Here is a 21613-nt window from a genome sequence, read left to right on the forward strand (position 1 = left end):
TGGCTGGCATTTCTCGCAGGGTCAGATCCTGCACTCCTTCCACGCCTCGCAGCAGAGATGTGGCCGCCCTGAGGCCTCCGCTACACTGGCCCAGCTGAAGGACCTCCAGCGCTCCTTGGGCCGTTCTTCGGATGGGGAGACTGGAGAGGAAGAGGAGGAGCCGCAGAGCAGCGAGCCCTTGGAAGAGAGTGACCTGGAACTCTCCAGCAGTGGTGAGTGTGGGGTGGAGCAGCAGGGGGAAAGCGATGCTGATGGGTGCCACAGCTAAAAGCCGGCCCTGGGCCGCTAGGGCCACAAGCACGTGCGGGAGGGGGGGAGGGGGGCTGCATTTGGCTCCTTAGCACACCGTTGTGCTACTTCCAGCTTCCTGTAGGTGGAAAAGACAGGCAAGGGGCACCAGAACACCTGATAAGAGTCCTTGTCCTTCTGAGGGACCTGTTAAATGTGTCCCCCGGGGCTTTTAAGCTCTAGAAGTGTGGGAGGGCAGGACGGAGCGGGAATGATAGTCACAGCCAGTGTGGAATAACAGTGGCGACAAATATTTATTTTTTAGCGAAAACCTTTTGATGTCGCCTTTCCAACACATTAAAACATTTGAACATTTGAACATAAGAACTAGCCTGCTGGATCAGACCAGAGTCCATTTAGTCCAGCACTCTGCTACTTGCAGTAGTCCACCAGGTGCCTTTGGGAGCCCACGTACAGGATGTGAAAGCAATGGCCTTCTGCGGCTGCTGCTGCTCCTGAGCACCTGGTCTGCTAAGGCATTTGCCATCTCAGATCAAGGAGGATCAAGATTGGTAGCCATAGATCGACTTCTCCATCAATCTGTCCAAGCCCTTTTTAAAGCTATCCATGTTAGTGGCCATCACCACCTCCTGTGGCAGCATATTCCAAACACCAATCACACGTTGCGTGAAGAAGTGTTTCCTTTTATTAGTCCTAATTCTTCCCCCCAGCAGTTTCAATGAATGCCCCCTGGTTCTAGTATTGTGAGAAAGAGAGAAAAATTTCTCTGTCAACATTTTCTACCCCATGCATAATTTTATAGACTTCAATCATATCCCCCCTCAGACGTCTCCTCTCCAAACTAAAGAGTCCCAAACGCTGCAGCCTCTCCTCATAAGGAAGGTGCTCCAGTCCCGCAATCATCCTCGTTGCCCTTCTCTGCACTTTTTCTATCTCTTCGATATCCTTTTTGAGATGTGGCGACCAGAACTGAACACAGGACTCCAAGTGCGGTCGCACCACGGCTTTATATAAGGGCATTTAAAAGTATGCAGTAATTCAAGGAAATCATATAACAAACTGTACCAGAGGAAGGCCAGTAGTAGTATTTGGGGGCATGCCAAAGAAAACCAAGGAGCCTTCGTTTGCTGGCGGAGACACCAACAGGTGGAGACACGTTTCATAAGAACATAAGAACATAAGAACAAGCCAGCTGGATCAGACCAGAGTCCATCTAGTCCAGCTCTCTGCTACTCGCAGTGGCCCACCAGGTGCCTTTGGGAGCTCACATGCAGGATGTGAACGCAATGGCCTTCTGCGGCTGTTGCTCCCGATCACCTGGTCTGTTAAGGCATTTGCAATCTCAGATCAAAGAGGATCAAGATTGGTAGCCATAAATCGACTTCTCCTCCATAAATCTGTCCAAGCCCCTTTTAAAGCTATCCAGGTGAGTGGCCATAACCACCTCCTGTGGCAGCATCTTCCAAACACCAATCACACGTTGTGTGAAGGAGTGTTTCCTATGATTAGTCCTAATTCTTCCCCCCAGCATTTTCAATGAATGCCCCCTGGTTGTAGTATTGTGAGAAAGAGAGAAAAATTTCTCTCCGTCAACATTTTCTACCCCATGCATAATTTTGTAGACTTCAATCATATCCCCCCTCAGCCGCCTCCTCTCCAAACTAAAGAGTCCCAAACGCTGTAGCCTCTCCCTCATAGGGGAAGGTGCTCCAGTCCCTCAATCATCCTTGTTGCCCTTCTCTGCACTTTTTCTATCTCCGCAATATCCTTTTTTGAGATCGCGGCGACCAAGAACTGGACACAGTACTCCAGAATCGCTTGATTACGCACCACTGCTGCTTTTATATAAGAGGCATGACAATCTTTGCCGTTTTATTATCAATTCCTTTTCTAATGATCCCCAGCTTTATGAGTTTGCCTTTTTACAGCTGCCATGCATTGAGTTGACATTCCGGCATTAAGGAGACTATCAACTAAGGCGCCCTAAATCCCTTTCCTAGGTCTGCTGACTGATAGCTTTTGAGCCCCTGTAAGGCGATGTTATGCTGAAGTTTGGATTTTTTGCCCCTATGTGCATCACTTTACATTTTTGCTACATTGAACTGCATTTGCCATTTCTGAGCCCACTCACCTAATTTATCAAGGAGTCCGGCTTGGAGCTCTTAGCCATAATCCTTTGTGGTTCCTCACCACCCTACATAATTTGGTATCAATCTGCAAACTTGGCCCTGCGCTACCCACCCCTACTTCCAGGTCATTTTATGAATAGGTTAAAAGAGCACTGGTCCCCAAAAGCGGATCCTTGGGGGACACCACTCCCTACATCTCTCCCATTTGGTGAGAACTTCCCATTTTACACACCCTCTTTGTTTCCTGTTTTCTCTGTAGCAGTTTTTTTTTTTTAATCCATAGGAGGACTTCCCCTCTTATTCCTTCATTGCTGAGTTTTCTCCAACAGTCTCTGGTGAGGAACTTTTGTCAAAAAGCAACTTTTGGAAATCCAAGTAGACGAATGTAATCACCGGTTCACCCTGTCCCACATGCCTGTTTACACCCTCAAAAGAGAGGAACTCTACGTAAGTTTGCTTAAGGACTAGGTTGCCTCTCTGCAAAAGCCATGCTGACTCTTTCTCCAGCAGGTCTTGCTTTTCTACATGTTTTATAATTTTATCTTTAATGTGATAGATTCTACTAATTTACCAGGAACAGATGTCAAACTGACTGGCCTGTAATTTCCTGGGGGGGGGGGGGGGTGGTTTTGTGGGGGGGGGGGGTTGGTGGGGGGGGGGGGGGTTGTTTGGGGGGGGGGGCGGGCGGGGGGGGGGGGGGGTAAAGGGGAGGGGGGGGGTGGGGGGGGGTGAGGAAGAGGAGGGGGGTGGGGGGGGAGGGCGGTTGGGTTGGGGGGGCGGGGGGGGGGGGGGGGGGTTGGGTGGGGGGAGGGGTGGGGGGGGGGGGGGGCGGGGGGGGGGGGGGGTGGGGGGGGGGGGGGGTGGGGGGGGGGGGGGGGGGACGGGGGGGGGGGGTGGGGGGGGGGGGGTGTGGGGGGGGGGGGGGGGGGGGGGGGGGGGGGGGGGGGGTGGGGGGGGGGGGGGGTGGGGGGGGGGGGGGGGGGGGGGGGGGGGGGGTGGGGGGGGGGGGGGGTGGGGGGGGGGGGGGGTTCTTCTTCTTTCTTCTTCTTTCTTCTTCTTCTTCTTCTTCTTTCTTCTTTCTTCTTTTCTTTTCCTCTTCTTCAGCTGTTCTTCGCCATAAATCCCCCTCCCTGATTTCCCCTAACGCGAATGTGAAAGAGAATAACGACAACGCGAAAGAGAAAGATGTTTGGGAGTTGGAGCATCTCAAAGCTCAAGCGCAGTGATAGTTCTCAGCCACCGGCCATCCCCTCCCCGGGCTGGGAAGGCTTCAGAATTGCTCCTGGTTAGCTAAGTTGTTAGCATCAAAGGAAAGAGAAAGGGAAAAAGGTCCATTAACATAGAACAGTGATGGGCCGAACCTTTTCGAGACCGAAGCCCAAACTGCAACCCAAAACCCACTTTATTTATCGCAGAAAAGGGCCAACCCGGCAATTTAACCCGAATACTGAGGTTTTTGTAGTATAGAAAAAAAAACGGTTGGCTTGCCAAGGCGCCAGCAAGATACTCGGGGAGTAAGCTTGGTGGTAGTCGGTGGCTTTGCTTCTTTGGAAGCAACTGTGCAACAGCCGAACAGGTGGGATCACAACTCTAGGAGGGTTTACTCAGAAGCAGTAAACTCCATTGCCAAAGTGCAACCGAGCTTACTCCCCAGGTAAAGGATCAGCAGCTTTCATTCTTCCCATGAAAATCAGTAGGGCTTTAACAGTGCTTAATAGCTTCCCCAAAACTATGTCTTGGGTTTAATGCTTCACATTAATCTCCCTGGAAATAATTACACTATTATCACGCACTGAGCGAACTCTGTGCACTTTCGTGCTCCACAGAGAGGCTGCTCTGAGTGCACCACCTCCTGGCACCCATGCCATAGGATTCCCGCCACCACTGTCATAGAAAGGTGAAGACAACTTCCTTCTCCGCGAAGACTTTCAGACTGGTGTGAGAGCTTGCACTCTAGGTCAAGGCACATCCTGACACTGTTGGTGTACCAGTGCACTCGCCCTCCCCATGAAAACTAAGCACTCAAGCAGCTTCTGAACTGGGAGAGGGAAGCATTGCAGGCATCAAGACCAGAGGATTCGCCAGAGGCTAAGGGGTGAGGCCTATAACTTCTTTCTTCTGTGGCCAGGAGGGGAAGACGTGGCTGAATATCGCTCTGGCCAAGGAGGAGGCCCAAGAGAGCTATGACGCCCTGGAGCCCTGCTTCCAGAATGCTCTGAGAAAGGCAGAGGAGGCTGGGAACCAGAGACTGCAGGTGAGTTGGGACCCCAAAGGGAGCAGATCCCTGCCTGGCTCTTTTCAGCTGCAAAATATGCCGCCTCCCACCCTGGGCTCTCCCACGCCATGTTTCCCAGATGGGATCTCTGATGCTATTCTTACACCTCCCCTCCCAACAAGCAAGGTGTGTTAAAAGTGTTGCCATGCGGTTTTCTCTCGGGTTGTATGGCTGTGTTCCAGTAGCATTTTCTCCTGACATTTCGCTTTTGCATCTATGGCTGGGCACCTTCAGAGGATCCCTTGTGGGTTTGTTGTGGGTTTTCTCCTCGGGTTGTATGGCCGTGTTCCAGTAGCTGTTTTTCTCCTGACGTTTCGCTTCTGCATCTGTGGCTGGCAGCGCCTTCAGAGGATCCTTGTGGGTTGTTGCTCTTTTGGGTTTTCTCCGGGTTGTATGGCCGTGTTCCGTAGTAAGCTGCCTCCTGACGTTTCTGCCTCGCCATCTGTGGCTGGCACCTTCAGAGGATCCTCTGTGTGGGTTTCTGTTTTGGGGTTTTCTGGGTTGTATGGCCGTGGTTCCAGTAGCATTTTTTGCCTGGACGTTTCGCTCTGCATCTGTGGCTGGCATTTCGCAGGGTCAGATCCTGCACTCCCTTCCACGCCAAGGCAGCAGAGATGTGGCAGCCCTGGAGGCCTCCTCCTCGCCATACTGGCCTTCAGCTGAAGGACCTCCAGCGCTCCTTGGGCCGCTCTTCTGGGATGGGGAGACTGGAGAGGAAGAGGAGGAGCCGCAGAGCAGCGAGCCCTTGGAAGAGAGTGACCTGGAACTCTCCCAGCAGTGGTGAGTGTGGGGTGGAGCAGCAGGGGGAAAGCGATGCTGGATGGGTGCCACAGCTAAAAGCCGGCCCTGGGCCGCTAGGGCCACAAGCCCGTGGGGGGGGGGGGGGGGGGGGCTGCATTTGGCTCCTTAGCACACCGTTGTGCTACTTCCAGCTTCCTGTAGGTGGAAAAAGAAGACAGGCAAGGGGCACCAGGAAACACCTGATAAGAGTCGCCTTGTCCCTTCTGAGGGACCTGTTAAATGTGTCCCCCGGGGCTTTTCCAAAGCTTTCTAGAAGTGTGGGAGGGCAGGACGGAGCCGAGGAATGATAGTCATCACAGCCACAGTGTGGGAATAACGAGTGGCGACAAATATTTATTTTTTAGCGAAAACCTTTTGATGTGTCGCCTTCTTTCCAACACACATTTTCAAAAACATTTGAACATTTGAACATACAAGAACTAGCCTGCTGGGATCAGAATCCAGAGTCCATTTAGTCCAGCACTCTGCTACTTCTGCAGTAGCCCACCAGGAATTGCCTTTGGGAGCCCACGCACAGGATGTGGAAAGCAATGGCCTTCTCTGCGGCTGCTGCTGCTCCTGAGCATTCCTGGTCTGCTTCCAGGCATTTTCGTACCAATCTGAGATCAAGGACTGGATCAAGATTGGTAGCCATAGATGCGACACTTCTCCATCAATCTGTCCAAGCCCCTTTTAAAGCCATCTCAGGTTGAAGTGGCCATCACCACCTCCTCGCGGCAGTGCATACCTTTAAAACACCAATCACACATTGTGTGAAAAAGTGTTTCCTTGTATTAGCCCTAATTCTTCCCCCCAGCATTTTCAATGGATGCCCCCTGGTTCTAGTATTGTGAGAAAGAGAGAAAAATTTCTCTGTCAACATTTTCTACCCCATGCATAATTTTATAGACTTCAATCATATCCCCCCCTCAGACGTCTCCTCTCCAAACTAAAGAGTCCCAAACGCTGCAGCTCTTCTCATCACAAGGAAGGTGCTTCCAGTCTCCTCAATCATCCTCTCGTTGCCCTTCTTCTGCTACCTTTCTTTTTTCTATCTCTTCGGATATCCTTTTTTTGAGATGTGTATGCGACCAGAGAACTTCGAACAACATTAGACTCCGGCAAGTAGCTGCGTCGCATCTCACTCTGGCTTTATATATATGGGCATTTAAAAAAGTATGCAGTAATTCAAAAGGAAATTCTTCATATATAACAAAACCTGTACCAGAGGAAGGCCAGTAGTAGTATTTGACCCAGGGGCATGCCAAAGAAAGTCCCAAGGAGCCTTCTGTCGCTTGCTGGGCGGAGAATAATCCAACAGGTGGGAGACACCGGCGGGTTCATAAGAACATAAGAACATAAGAACAAGCTTTCAGCTGGATCAGACCAAGAGTCCATCTAGTCTTCAGCTCTCTGCTAATGTTTGCAGTGGCCCACCAGGAGTGCCTTTTGGGGAGCTCTAACATGCAGGATGTGACACGAATGCCAAGCCTTCTGGGCTGCTAAGTGGCCGTTGCTCCCCGATCACCCTCTGGTCTGTTAAGGCATTTGCAATCTCAGATCAAAGAGGATCAAGATTGGTAGCCATAAATCGACTTCTCCTCCATAAATCTGTCCAAGCCTCCTTTTAAAGCTATCCAGGTTAGTGGCCATCACCACCTCCTGTGGCAGCATCTTCCAAACACCAATCACACGTTGCGTGAAGAAGTGTTTCCTTTTATTAGTCCTAATTCTTCCCCCCAGCATTTTCAATGAATGCCCCCTGGTTGTAGTATTGTGAGAAAGAGAGAAAAATTTCTTCCTCCGTCCAACATCATTTCTACTCCCATGCATAATTTTTGTAGACTTCAATCATATCCCCCCCTCAGCCGCCTCCTCTCCAAACTAAAAGAGGTCCCAAACGCGTAGCCTCTCCTCATAGGGAAGGTGCTCCGCAGTCCCTCAATCATCCTTTTGTTGCCCTTTCTCTACACTTTTTTTCTTTTCATCTCCTCAATATCCTTTTTTGAGATCGCGTGACCAGAACTGGACACAGTACTCCAAGGCGCGGGTCGCACCTACTGCTTTTATATAAGGGGCATGACAATCTTTTGCAGTTTTATTATCAATTCCTTTTCTAAATGATCCCCTTAGCATAGAGTTTTTTGCCTTTTCCTTTTTACAGCTGCCATGCATTGAGTTGACATTCCCATGGAACTATCAACTAAGACGCCTAAATCCCTTTCCTGGTCTGTGACTGATAGCACTGACCCCTGCTTAGCGATGTATGTGAAGTTTGGATTTTTTTGCCCCTATGTGCATCATCACTTCTTACATTTTTGCTACATTGAACTGCATTTTGCCATTTCTGAGCCCACTCACACCTAATTTATCAAGGTCCGCTTTGGAGCTCTTCGCGAATCCTTTGTGGTTCTCACCACCACCTACATAATTTGGTATCATCTGCAAACTTGGCCACCACGCTTACCCACCCTCTACTTACCAGGTCATTTATGAATAGGTTAGCTAAAGAGCACTGGTCCCAAAAACCGAGGATCCTTAGGGGGACACCACTCACCTCACATCTCTCCATTGTGAGAACTTCCCATTTACACTCCACTCTTTTTTTGTTTCCCTGTTTCTCAACCACAGTTTTTTAATCCATAGGAGGACTTCCCCTCTTATTCCTTCATTGCTGAGTTTTCTCAACAGTAGTCTCTTGGTGAGGAACTTTGTCAAAAGCAACTTTCGGAAATCCAAGTAGACAATGTCCAATCGGGTTCACCCCTGTCCACATGCCTGTTGTTTACACACCCTCAAAGAACTCTAGTAAGTTTGTGCAAGACAGGATTTGCTCTCTGCAAAAAAAGCCATTATGCTGACTCTTTCGTCAGCAGAGTCTTGCTTTTCTACATGTTTCTTATAAATTTTATCTTTTAATGATAGATTCTGCACTAATACCTACCAGGAACAGATGTCAAACTGACTGGCCTGTAATTTCCGGGTCCCCCTCTAGTGATCCTTTCTTTCTTAAAAGAATTGGTGTGACATTGGCCATCTTCCAGTCTTCAGGGATGGAGCCTGATTTCAGGGATAAGTTGCATATTAAAGTGAGAAGATCAGCAATTTCATGCTTGGAGCTCTTTAAGAACTCTTAAGTGAATACAATCTAGATTGGGCCAGGGGATTTGGTAACATTACTTAGTTTATCAATGGCTGCCATGAACTTCTCTCCTTGTATCTACCACTCATCTCTTGCTTTAGTTCCTCAGATTAGCCTCCCTAAGGAGCTTGGTTCAGGAGCAGGAATGTTCCTCACCACTCCTCTTGGGTGAAGACAGATGCAAAGAATTCATTCAGCTTCTCTCTGCAATCTCCCCTGCCATCTTTTAGCATCAATCTCTTTGTTCCTTTGTCATCTAACAGGCCTACCGCTTCCCTTGCTGGCTGTCTCCTGCTTTTTTGATGTACTTTTTTGAAGAACTGTTTGTTGCTGGTCTTGATGTTCGCGAGGCCATGCGTTCCTCATAATCCTTTTTTTTTGCCTCCCCTTTTACAGCTAACTTCTAGTTTCTCTTTTTGCCACCATTACTTGTGTTCCCTCTCATATTCTTCATCAGCCAAACTGGACTTCCATTTTCTAAAAGACATTTTCTTTTTTCTGATAATTTCCTCAACCTCTCTTGTTAACCATGGTGGCTTTCTTTTGGACTGGGTGCTGCCTTTTCTAACCTGTGGAACACATTCCAGCTGAGCTTTTATTACTGTGTTTTTAAATAACCTCCAAGCATCCTGGACAGTTTTGACTCTGTTGATTTTCCCTTTCAGCTTCCTGCGCACTATCCCCCTCATCTTTGAGAAATTTCCCTTTCTGAAGGCGAATGTAACTACATTAGTATTTGCCACTTGTTCGCATGCTGAGATACTGAATCTGACAGCATTGTGGTCACTGTTCCCTATCGGCTCAACAACACTGACTTCCTGCACCAGGTCCTGGGTCCCACATAGAATTAGATCTAGGATCACCTCTCCCCTGGTTGGTTCCACAACCATCTGCTCTAAGCCACAGTCATTTAGCATATCCAGGAATGCTCTCTCCTTACTATGACCTGAACATGCATTTTTCCAGTTTATATGGGGATAGTTAAAATCACCCATTACCACTACATTTTTGTTTTTGTTGGCCTCTCTAATTTCTTTTTCCATCTCAGAATCCTCTTGTGCACTTTGGTCAGGGGGACGATAATATATTCCTAATATTAAACTGTCCTTCACACCTGGTATTGATATCCACAGTGATTCTGTAGGGAACCAGCTCCCCTTGCATTGTCTATTTTATGTGATACTATGCTCTCTTTGATGAAAAGGGCAACTCCACCCCCAATGCGCCCTGTCCTATCCTTCCTATAGAGCCTGTAGCCTGGTATAACAGCATCCCACTGGTTCTCCTCATTCCACCATGTCTCTGTAATGCCCACTATATCAAAGTCCTCCTTCAAAACTCTGTACTCTAGCTCCTCCATTTTAGGTCGAATGCTTCTACTATTAGCATAGAGACCACCTGTATACCCTGTCTCTGTCCTTAACCTGGGATTTATGTGCTTTACCCTCAAGTCTTTTGTAGACACTATCCCTTGTCACATGCACATTGCTATGTTCCTCGCTTGTATGTGGTTGATTTAGAAAAACCTCCCTCTCTGTCTGCATCCCCATAGATACTGTATTCCGAACCGAAGTCACCTCAGCTCCTGTCGGCTTTCCCCCAGTGATCAGTTTAAAAGCTGTTCTGCCACCTTTTTTAATGTTGAGCGCCAGCAGCCTGGTTCCTCTTTGGTTAAGATGAAGCCCGTCCCGTTTGTACAGGCCTGCCTTGTCCCAAAAGGTTCCCCAGTTCTTGACAAATCTGAAACCCTCTGCCTTACACCACCTTCTCATCCACGCATTGAGACCCTGTATCTCCGCTTGCCTAGCACGCCCTGCGCGTGGAACAGGTAGCATTTCTGAGAATGCCTCCTTGGAGGTCCTGGACTTCAACCTTTTTCCTAGCAGCCTAAATTTAGCTTCTAGAACCTCCCGGCTACATTTCCCAATGTCGTTGGTGCCAATGTGGACCACAACTGCTGACTCCACCCCAGCACTGTCTAAAAGCCTATCTAGACGAAGCGTGACATCCGCAACCTTCGCACCAGGCAGGCAAGTCACCATGCGGTCATCACGCCTCTCACAAACCCAACTCTCTACATTTCTAACGATCGAATCACCCACTAAAAGGAGCCCCCCACCTCCCCGAGGGGTATCCTCAGTGCGAGAGGATAGCTGATCACCAGTTAAGGAAGGGATCCCATCTAAGGGAGCATCTTCCCCCACCTCAGACTGGCACCCTCCGTCCCCAAGACCTTCATTCTCCATGACATCTGAAGAGATGTCACCTTGGGAGTGGGACCCGGCTGTTAGGTCCCTGAAAGCCTCTTCTGTCACCCTCTCTGCCTCTTTCAGCTTCTCCAGGTCTGCCACCTTGGCTTCAAGAGAACGCACACGTTCCTTGAGTGCCAGGAGCTCATTGCAGCGAGGGCACACCCACGACTTCTGTCCTAGTGGCAGATAGTCATACATGTGACACTCAGTGCAAAACACTGGAAAGCCCCCATCCCCCTGCTGGCTTTCTGCCTTCATATCTGATTTGTTTAGATATTTCAATATTAAGCTTTTAGTCACTGCCCCCCTGGAGCTATCTGCACGTACTATCTGTCAAATATGTCCTTATTAATTTAAAAAACAAAAAAATTAAATTAAAATTGCGTGCGCCGTTAGGCGCGCGCCGCTGGTTCCAGAGACTGAACTAAAGCCCCACCTCTCAGGACAAAAGCCCCACCTCTCAGGACAAAGAGGAACAAGAGATGAACTCTGTTAACCCCTGTTAAGCCCCACCTTCCAGATTCAGCAGCCTTAGCTCACAGGAGGTTTCCCTGGGGAGGGAGCTCCAAAGTGTTGGTGTGGTGACAGAGGTGCCCCTTTCTCAAGCTGCCACCTTGGATTGAGCCTGGAAGCAAACTGGGAGCCAGCGTGGATGCAACAAGACTGGGGGGAGGGGGCCCCCGCTGCCCCCTCTGGGCCTCATGGTTGCCACACGGACACACAAAGAGATTGATTGGCGTGGACAGGCAGTGGGGGCAAGATGGCAGCTGGTGGAATGCCTTCCATCGCAGGGTAGCGCCAGGATGCTAAGCGGGCAGGGTTGGCTCAAAGGAGTTATCGGCCATGATCCGAGAGGCTGACCGCGAAGGACATCTTGACCTGCCGGCTCCCGGGACCAGCCGAGGCAGGCCTTGCCTTTGGGCTGAGAACTCCCCAGGGGTCTCCGGATGGCCTCCTCCTCCTCCTAGGACCTGATTGGTGGGTGTGGCTCAGCTCTTACCTGCTCCTTTCTCCTCCAGATGGAGAGGATGACTTGGAGGGGTATGGCAAGAGCGTCCCAGGCCGGCGGAACGTCAGCAAGGTGAGGTTGGACTGTCAGCCTGATGATTGCGGGTCAGGTAGGCAGTGGGAGGGGGAGGGGGAGTGCTGCTGAGCCAGAGGGAAGAGCGGCCCGGCTGTGCTCTGGGCTGCTTTGCGAGCGAGTGAGTCGGGAGCCCCGCGTGGCCTGACCGTGCCCCTTTCTTTCCCAGTGGAATCAGCGGAACGACAAAGGCGAGACGTTGCTGCATCGAGCCTGCATCGACGGTAACCTGCGGCGGGTCCAGTTCCTCTTGGAGAAGGTGAGTCCCAAATGCACAGGCAACGATTCTGCTCTCTGCCCCAGCGGGGGCCGGGCACATTCGGCTGGCTGCCCTTTGCTCCTAGTGAGCACCAGTGGTCTTCTCCTCTGCCTGCTGTCAGGGGGTGGCCTGTCGTTCTTCCTCTTTAGTTTTGAGCCTCGTCCTCCAGACAGTGCAGAAGGACCCAGAGGGAACCTCCCAGAGGCAGCAGAAGTGGTGTAGGAGGTTAAGAGCTCGTGTATCTAATCTGGAGGAACCGGGTTTGATTCCCAGCTCTGCCGCCTGAGCTGTGGAGGCTTCTCTGGGGAATTCAGATTAGCCTGGGCACTCCCACACACGCCAGCTGGGTGACCTTGGGTTAGTCACAGCTTCTCGGAGCTCTCTCAGCCCCACCTGCCTCACAAGGTGTCTGTTGTGGGGAGAGGAAGGGAAAGGAGCTTGTAGGAGCAGCAGTGGCATAGGAGGTTAAGAGCTCGTGTATCTAATCTGGAGGAACCGGGTTTGATTCTCGGCTCTGCCGCCTGAGCTGTGGAGGCTTATCTGGGGAATTCAGATTAGCCTGTGCACTCCCACACACGCCAGCTGGGTGACCTTGGGCTAGTCACAGCTTCTGGGAGCTCTCTCAGCCCCACCTACCTCACAGGGTGTTTGTTGTGAGTGGGGAAGGGCAAGGAGATTGCAAGCCCATTGAGTCTCCTGCAGGAGAGAAAGGGCGGATATAAATCCAAACTCTACTTCTTCTTCTTTGCTCCTAGTGAGCACCAGTGGTCTTCTCCTCTGCCTGCTGTCAGGGGGTGGCCTTTCGTTCTTCCTCTTTAGTTTTGAGCCTCGTCCTCCGGACAGTGCAGAAGGACCCAGAGGGAACCTCCCAGAGGGAGCAGAAGTGGCGTAGGAGGTTAAGAGCTCGTGTATTTAATCTGGAGGAACCGGGTTTGATTCCCAGCTCTGCTGCCTGAGCTGTGGAGGCTGATCTGGGGAATTCAGATTAGCCTGGGCACTCCCACGCACGCCAGCTGGGTGACCTTGGGCTAGTCACAGCTTCTGGGAGCTCTCTCAGCCCCACCTACCTCACAGGGTGTTTGTTGTGAGTGGGGAAGGGCAAAGAGATTGCAAGCCCATTGAGTCTCCTGCAGGAGAGAAAGGGGGGACATAAATCCAAACTCTTCTTCTTCTTCTTCTTTGCTCCTAGTGAGCACCAGTGGTCTTCTCCTCTGCCTGCCGTCAGGGGGTGGCCTTTCGTTCTTCCTCTTTAGCTTTGAGCCTCGTCCTCCAGACGGTGCAGAAGGACCCAGAGGGAACCATCAGGAGTGGGGCAGCCCAGTTCTCCTGGCTGGCTGCAGTTTCTCCCTTCCCTTTCATTTCTATTGGTTCCCACTCGGGAGGGGGAACCAGCGCAGGCATGGGGAGGCCGCTGGGCCTGTTCTGTTCATGCTTTCCCTCACCACTGCAGGCCCATCCTGTCAGCCCTCGGGACTACTGCGGCTGGACCCCACTGCATGAGGCCTGCAACCACGGGCACCTGGGTAAGTGCAGGGGAGGGCGTCAGGGCCACAGAGAGAGCCAGGTGGTCCAAGGTGCCTGGCATGAATCACTTGCCTCTTCACGTTGGTGAGGGAGCAAGCTTGTTTTCTGCGGCTCCAGAGACCGGGACCAGGAGTCACGGGTTCAAGGTGAAGGAAAAGAGACTCCACCTCAACATCAGGAAAAACCTCCTGACATTAAGGGCTGTTCGACAGTGGAATTCACTGCCTCGGAGTGTGGTGGAGTCTCCTTCTTTGGAGGTTTTTAAAGAGAGGCTGGGCGGCCATCTCTCAGGAGTGCTTTGATTGTTTCTGCACGGCAGGGGGTTGGACTGGATGGCCCTTGGGGGTCTCTTCCAACTCCCATGATTCTCTCCTCCCAGAGATCGTTGGCTTGCTTTTGGACCACGGGGCGAACATCGACGACCGCGGGGGGCCCGGCTGCGAGGGCATCACCCCCCTGCACGACGCCCTCAACTGCGGCCACTTTGATGTCGCGGAGCTCCTGATCCGCAGAGGCGCCTCCGTTGCACTTCGTAATGCCAAGGTCAGGAGGAGGGAGGTGCTGCTGACAGGTGGGGGTGGGGGGTGGGCATTGCTGGGTACACCTGCGGAGGGCCTTGTTGGGTCAGCCGTTGGTTGGGAGAACTGCTTCTGCCAGCCCCTGTTTGGCCACACAGAGTTCCTTCCCTCTATTCTGCACTTCATGTTGACACCAGAAAACTCACATAAAAGGGGGTGCAGTAGTAAATATTTGTTTATTTTTATTTATTTATTATTTAAATTTATAGACCGCCCAATCCCCAAGGGGCTCTGGGCGGTGCACAACATAATCTATGTACAGTATATAACAAGGGTCGCAATAGTGACCATATATACTAGAATTTGTTAAAACCATTAAAACCATGTAAACAGCGGTCAAAACAATAACAATAAAAATGGTGTCCCGCAATCCAATTCCTTTAAAAACCACCCCACAAAGAAGGGAGCAACCAAACTCCTCCCTAAAAATAGCAATAAATATGCAAAAACAGATTATAAAATAGGGAGCAAGAGAACCAGGGAGCAAAGCAAGGAAGGGGGGGGCGGGGGGAGGGGGCGCACCTCAGCAACAGCAACAACTGTTGCACTCTGGCTGTAACTAATTTCTCAGATGCATATATATACACATAAACTTGTATCATTGTTCATTTTTTATATTTCATTAATTATAATCACAATCACTTATTTTTAAACGACATCCAAAAGGTGAGTCCGAAATCATCACAGGTAAATCCAGGATCATCAAGGTTAAACCAGGTAAGTATTTGCAGAGTACCCATCTGAAGCCAACGTAAATTATATCCACAAACTGTGAGGCTGATGAAGCCATCGAAAAACGCGGATTAGGCGCAACGCGTTTTCCTCCTTGTGTTTAAAATAATGTGGACAGAGTCCCCACCCCCCACCCCATCTAGGCTGGCCTGGGCCGCTGGGCTCGATTATAAGCATTAAACCTAAGACCTAGTTTTGGGGAAGCAGAGTAGGTAACCCTGTTAAGCACTGTTAAACCCCACTGGTTTTCATGCGAAGAACTAAAGCTCGATCCTTTACCTGGGAGTAAGCTTGGTTGCTGGCAATGGGGCTTGCTTCAGAGCAAACCCTCCTAGGGTCATGATTCACCCGTTGGAAGACTTGCATGGTTGCTTCAAAGCAAAGTCACCGACTACCACCAAGCTTACTCCCGAGTAACGCATACCTCGGAGCCAACTGTTTTTTCTAAACTAAAACCTCAGCCTTCAGGTTAAATTGCCATGTTGGCCCTTTGCGATAAATCAGTGGGTTTTGGGTTGCAATTTGGGCACTCGGTCTCGAAAAGGTTCGCCACCACTGCTCTATGCCCAGTGGTTGGCCCTCCAGAGGAAGTGTGTGAGACAGAAGGCTAGACGAGGCAGACCTTCTCATTGGTCTGATCCAGCAGGGCTCTTCTGCTGTCCTCAACTTGCAGGTGTGAACAGAGCAATCTGGGGGTTTGTTTGCCCCCTGGGGGGCTGGGCTGGATTGGTCTCCGTCCACCAGAGAGAAGGGCAGGGCCGGTCCGTTCAGACGTGTGTTCCGGCCAGAGAGTGTCTGGCTGACTCCGGGTGATGCATACTCCCTTGGAAGTTCCACCACTCACCACGCCTGGTGCCTCCCCCCGTGTAGGGCCTGAACCCGCTGGGCACTCTCCAAGAGTGGGTCCGTCTGTACAGTCGGGATCTGGACCGGGAAACCCGCGAGCGCTGCAAGGCCATGGAGCAGCTGCTGAGGAAGGCCGTGGCGAATCCAGGTGAGCCAACTCCACCATTCAAAATGGTGCACAATAGTTACAGCAAAGATCGGGGAACTGAGTTATGACAGTGACTCCTTCAATATGCTAACCTTTACTGAAACTTTTGCCCTCATTAAAGAGAGGCTGTTAGCACTGGACTATCAACAACTGCAGAGCTTGGCAAATAAATCTTGTTCACCAACGAATATGTCAATTCCTTTCACACAGGGATACCCAGCCTATTACCGTGTTTCCCCGAAAATAAGACAGTGTCTTATATTAATTTTTGCTCCCAAAGATGCGCTATGTCTTATTTTCAGGGAATGTCTTATTTGTCTGTGTTCTGTTCGTCGGGCAGGCTTCCCAACAAAACCTTTGCTACGTCTTACTTTCGAGGGATGCCTTATATTTCGCACTTCAGCAAAACCTCTACTATGTCTTATTGGGGTTATGACAGTGACTCCTTCAATTGGCCATGCTGGAAGGGGCTGATGGGAATTGTAGTCCATAACATCTGGAGTGCCAAAGGTTTGCCAACACGGCTATAGACCCTATGGTTGATTATACTGAATCAGATAAAGTAGTCACGCTTTTAAATTGTCAGGATTTTAGCGGCAAAGTTTTTGTCAGAAGTTTGTAAACCGAATGTGTGACAAACGCAAAGTTTTTTACTATTCACTTTTTAACTGGAACTGTGTTTTTATACTATCGTGTATATGCCAATAAAGGCTTATTGAATTTAAAAAAGAATCCAGGTGAGGCTGCAGGAAGGGAGGGGCCGTGGTTCCGTGGCAGAACATCTCTTTGGCATGCACGAGGCCCCCCCGGTTCAACCCCCGGCATCTACAGGCAGCAGGATGCGAAAGGCCTCAGGCCTCCAACTTGCAAGCCTGATTCAGTGTAGGGCAGTTTTGTGTGTGTTCACGGGGGGGAGGGGCAGGTCCTGGGGCCCAGGGGAGGGGGGGCGGGGCAGGGAGGTGCTGCTGCTCTCTTCCTCAGTAGCTTCTGCTCAGGAATATGCTACGGGGCCGCCAATTTCAGGCACTATGTTCTGCACTTTCTCTTGGGAAGATGACAACAGTGCTTGTGGAAACGAGCGGCCAGACTCCCAACACAGCAGCCTCTGCCTGCTCCGGGCAGTGGTGTAGGAGGTTAAGAGCTTGTGTATCTAATCTGGAGGAACCGGGTTTGATTCCCAGCTCTGCCGCCTGAGCTGTGGAGGCTTATCTGGGGAATTCAGGTTAGCCTGTACACTCCCACACACGCCAGCTGGGTGACCTTGGGCTAGTCACAGCTTCTGGGAGCTCTCTCAGCCCCACCTACCTCCCAGGGTGTTTGTTGTGAGGGGGGAAGGGCAAGGAGATTGTCAGCCCCTTTGAGTCTCCTGCAGGAGTGAAAGGGGGGATATAAATCCAAACTCCTCCTCCTCCTCCTCCTCCTCCTCCTCCTCCTCCTCCTCTTCTTCTTCTTCTTCTTCTTCTTCTTCTTCTTCTTCTTCTTCTTCTTCTTCTTCTTCTTCTTCTTTCTCTGATTTGTGGCTGTAACATGAGCAGCTCCTCCAACCCAGCCTTGTTCTCCGACAAGCCGTGGGCTGGATCCAGAGTAGGAAGGGCCACTGGGCGTGCCGGGCAAAGGGGCCTGAGCGGCAGGTAAAACCCGAGCCGAGCCTTCGCTCGCTGCAGACGTGCCAGGAAGAGAGCGATCGCAATTCTGGCTGGGCTGGCTGAGGGCGCTCCCATTGCAGCTGGCCCTGGGGGCGTTGTGCATTTCTTACTGTCCTTTGCTGCTGCAGGGAGGGGGGCACCTCCGAGAGGTCAGTCTAGGCCTCAAAGGAGCACACTTTGGATGTCTTCCGAGAGTGGCCACGTCGGTGTGCAGTAGAGCCGCTGGACTGGAGTCCTGTATATGAACAAGATTTGGGGGGTCTGGCTTTCCTGAGTCAAATCTCCCTTCATCAGATACAAGTACCGTGTTTCCCCGAAAATAAGGCAGTGTCTTATATTAATGTTTGCTCCCAAAGATGCGCTATGTCTTATTTTCAGGGGATGTCTTATTGTTCTGTGTTCCGTTCGTCGGCCATGCTTCCAAACAAACACTTTGCTACGTCTTACTTTCGGGGGATGCCTTATATTTCGCACTTCGGCAAAACCTCTACTACGTCTTATTTTCAGGAGATGTCTTATATTCAGGGAAACAGGGCAGGAAGATTCCACTCTCGAAAGCTCATACCCCAAGGATCTCTCTAGGTTCTAAGGAGGTCCTGGACTTGCTGAGCTGTTCCATTTTAAGATACTCTTGGGGGCTTTCCACGCTGACAGAGTTGTACTGGTTTCTATCTAGGTTCACCTCAGTGTATCCGCACTGCAACTGAGCTCAACGTTGTTTTGTCTCAGTTCCCCCCCCCCCAGAACTGCGACATCCCTGTCGCAGTTATGAACTGCACCTTTCTGCTGGAACAAGGTCGATACCACTTTGAAGCTTCGAAGTGCGGACGCATCGAAACGACACCTCATCCGTTCAACCAATCAGGATGCGCAGAATGGGAGAGTCGTGGCGGGCATGTAACTGTAAACTGTGAAAACTGTAAAAAAAAAAAAAAGAACGCTCCCGTTTCCCATGGTAACACAAGCTCCAATCACGATCGAGGAGCAAAACAGGCACCAAGATGATCCTGCCCACTTAGCTCGGTTCCAGGGGGCCAAGTAAGTTGCTGTGCGGACAGCCTGGAATCGCCCCCCACTGAAGGGAACCGATTTGACCTTAGCTCCCTTCTGTAGTGCGGAAAGCCCCGTGGTCTCTTGAGATCTGCCTCCTGGTTTAGCTCAGGGGAGCCAGAGTTTGACTTGTCCAGCCCAGTTACTTTGTGTGTTCCAACCCCCGTGTTTCTAGCTCAGGGTTTCTGACTTCCACCCTTGCAGGCTCCAAACCTCAGACCCCACAAGGAGAGCCAGCGAGTCCTCTTTTTGATTCGGAGGTCTCCGGCTCCCAGCCCTCCTGCTTTCCACGTCCTGCTGAGAAGCCGCGCAGTCCCCAGAGGGCCCCGAGGCAGAACGGCGAACTGGGCTTGGGCAAGGCCCGTCAGGGCCCGCGGGAGCCTGTGGAGGACTGCATGATTCCCCTGAGGCCTGTCAAGAAGAGGCCGTGGCTCCCGGGCCAGGACCCCCCCAGGGGCGAAGAGGGTGCTGACTCCTCGGCTGCCGCAGCGGAGTACCAGGCAGCCATGCGGCAGGTGGGCAGTGCCCAGTCCCGTCGGCCACTGGCCCCCGAGACCACGAGGCCCTCCGACAGGTCAGCCCTGATCCCCCCGGAGGAGTACGTGGGCGACGATTGGCTGGAAGACGACGTGGGCCTGGGCCACGGGTCCCGCAAAAGAAGCCGCCCGAGTCGGGACAAGGACTTCAGGTCCAGCTCGGAGGAGTCCTCGGGGCCCGAGAGTGAAAGCGGGGGGCCCCACCTCACCTCGGAGGCCGCAAGGAAGAAGCGGCGGCGGCTCCGGCAGAGTCGCCTTGCCTGGGCTGAGGGCAGGACGCGAGGAGCTGGCCCGACAGGGAGCCCGGGGTCAGCGGGTGATTCCAGTCCCCCCTGGGGGGCAGGGGGCAGCAGCCCAGCGGACAGCAGCACCAGGGGTTGTGAGAGCCCACCCCCAGGCTCGGCGCAGGTGAGTCTCCTGTAGGGAAGGGGTGCCTAGCTTGCCCGCCGCCAGGCCTGGCTTCTCCGTAGCAGCAGCAGCGCTGAAGAGGCCTGCCCTCCTCCCCGGGCCCAGGCAGGCCAACGAAGCCCCGCCTTTCCCGCAGTGTTCTGTGTGGCCTGGAGCTCAGGAGGGGACTTAATCTCTGGCGCAGTCGAATGAAGGGTGGGCCACAGAGTGGGAGACCCCGTCAGGGGGAGGTGAGCAGCGAGGAGAGCCAGCGTGGTTTGGTGGTTAAGAGCAGGTGGACGCTAATCTGGAGAACCGGGTTTGATTCCCCACCCCTCCGGGTTTGATTCCCCACCGACTCTGATCTGGTGAACTGGATGTGTTTCCGCACTCCTGCTGGGTGACCTTGGGCCAGTCACAGCTCTCTCAGGACTCTCTCAGCCCCACCTGCCTCACAAGGTGTCTGTTGTGGGGAGAGGAAGGGGCGGAGTTTGTAAGCCCCTTTGAGTCTCCTTACAGGTTAGAAGGGGGGGGTACAAATCCAGGCTCTTCTTCAATTTCAATTTTAACCTTTAATGGCATATAATCTCTTCTGTTCTTCTTCTTAAGTCTGAGCCCTTCGGGGGAGGGCGTTATAGAAATATAACCAATAAATAAATAAATAACCCTTTCTCTCCTCTTCACAGCTCCCTGTTCCCCCAGCCCCTGTCCGGGTGCGAGTTCGAGTGCACGAGAACATCTTCCTTATCCCCGTGCCCCAAAGGTAATGGAGGTGAAGGGGTATCTTTATCCCAGAACCACTCTCTGGGTCCCTCAGACCCTGCTGGAGCGGCTGCCGTCATCTCACCCCAGGGCGGCGGCTTCCTTTCCTTGGTGCCGGGCGTGCTCCATTCTCTCCTGCTTTACCTCTTCGCTAACCAGCCTCACTTCTCTCTCTCGTTCCTTTTGATCGCCTTTCCTCTCCCTCCCTCATCCTAAGGAATGCCACGCCCGATCAGACCTCTGGCTGCCCCTCTGGGAAGCCCCTAAGGAGGACGTTGAAGGTCGTGTTTTGTACCAGCCCTTGCTGTTCAGACATACTGCCCCTGTTCTTGGAGGTTCCATTTAGCTGTCCTGCTTTGTCTGGACTTCCTCTCCCAAAGGGAGTTTGATTCTTGAAAGCTTCTCCCCTGATCATCTTGTTGGTCTATTACAGGAGTGGCCAGCCTATGGCGCTCCAGATGTTCATGGACTACAATTCCCATCAGCCCCAGCCAGCATGGCCGATTGGGCCAATTAACCATGCTGGCAGGGGTTGATGGGAATTGTAGTCCATGAACATCTGGAGCGCCACAGGTTGGCCACCCCCGGTAAGGTGCTCCTGGACTTGAATGTAGCTGTGGTTGGCTCCATGACCAGCTCTCCTAGTGCACAGTCCTTGAGGGTGTCTAGAAACCTCATTTCTACAGGGTGACCTCAGCACACACGGAACTGCCTCCCGCTGGATCAGGCCCTCGCTCTGTCGGGGTCAGTCTTGCCTGCCCAGACTGGCAGTGGCTGTACAGGGTCTCGGGCTGAGGTCTTTCCCATCCCCCTGCCCCCTGGTCTTTTCTAACTGGAGATGCCAGGGTTTGAACCTGGGACCTTTATGGAGGAGAAGACGATCTATGGCTACCAATCTTGATCCTCCTTGATCTGAGATTGCAAAAGCCTTAGCAGACCAGGTGCTCAGGAGCAGCAGCAGCAGCAGAAGGCCATTGCTTTCCCATCCTGCAGGTGAGCTCCCAAAGGCACCTGGTGGGCCACTGCGAATAGCAGAGAGCTGGACTAGATGGACTCTGGTCTGATCCAGCTGGCTTGTTCTTATGACCTTCTGAGTGCCGAGCTGGAAAACATTAGGGGGATCTGATTCTTCTTCTCCTGCACTTCTCCCTCCGTCTTGAGAACTGCCTCCTGGTTTAGATCAGGGGAGCCCTGTAGGACACCTCCCTTTTAACATAACCTTGAGACCCCAGGACCT

General features: G+C 51.9%; 1 protein-coding gene across 1 annotated transcript in view; it reads left to right on the forward strand.

The window, feature by feature from the left end:
• The window catches only part of TONSL (tonsoku like, DNA repair protein), a 44550-nt gene that overhangs the window by 14808 nt on the left and 8129 nt on the right, over positions 1 to 21613 (forward strand). The window contains exons 11-18 of the mRNA XM_048482587.1: positions 20 to 212; positions 11847 to 11908; positions 12078 to 12167; positions 13618 to 13690; positions 14071 to 14234; positions 15872 to 15995; positions 18896 to 19635; positions 20301 to 20377. Coding sequence (XP_048338544.1) covers positions 20 to 212; positions 11847 to 11908; positions 12078 to 12167; positions 13618 to 13690; positions 14071 to 14234; positions 15872 to 15995; positions 18896 to 19635; positions 20301 to 20377 — 1523 coding nt within the window. The remainder of the gene's footprint in view (positions 1 to 19; positions 213 to 11846; positions 11909 to 12077; positions 12168 to 13617; positions 13691 to 14070; positions 14235 to 15871; positions 15996 to 18895; positions 19636 to 20300; positions 20378 to 21613) is intronic.

Source organism: Sphaerodactylus townsendi, unplaced genomic scaffold, assembly GCF_021028975.2.
Source record: "Sphaerodactylus townsendi isolate TG3544 unplaced genomic scaffold, MPM_Stown_v2.3 scaffold_19, whole genome shotgun sequence".
Classification (NCBI taxonomy): Eukaryota; Metazoa; Chordata; class Lepidosauria; order Squamata; family Sphaerodactylidae; genus Sphaerodactylus; species Sphaerodactylus townsendi.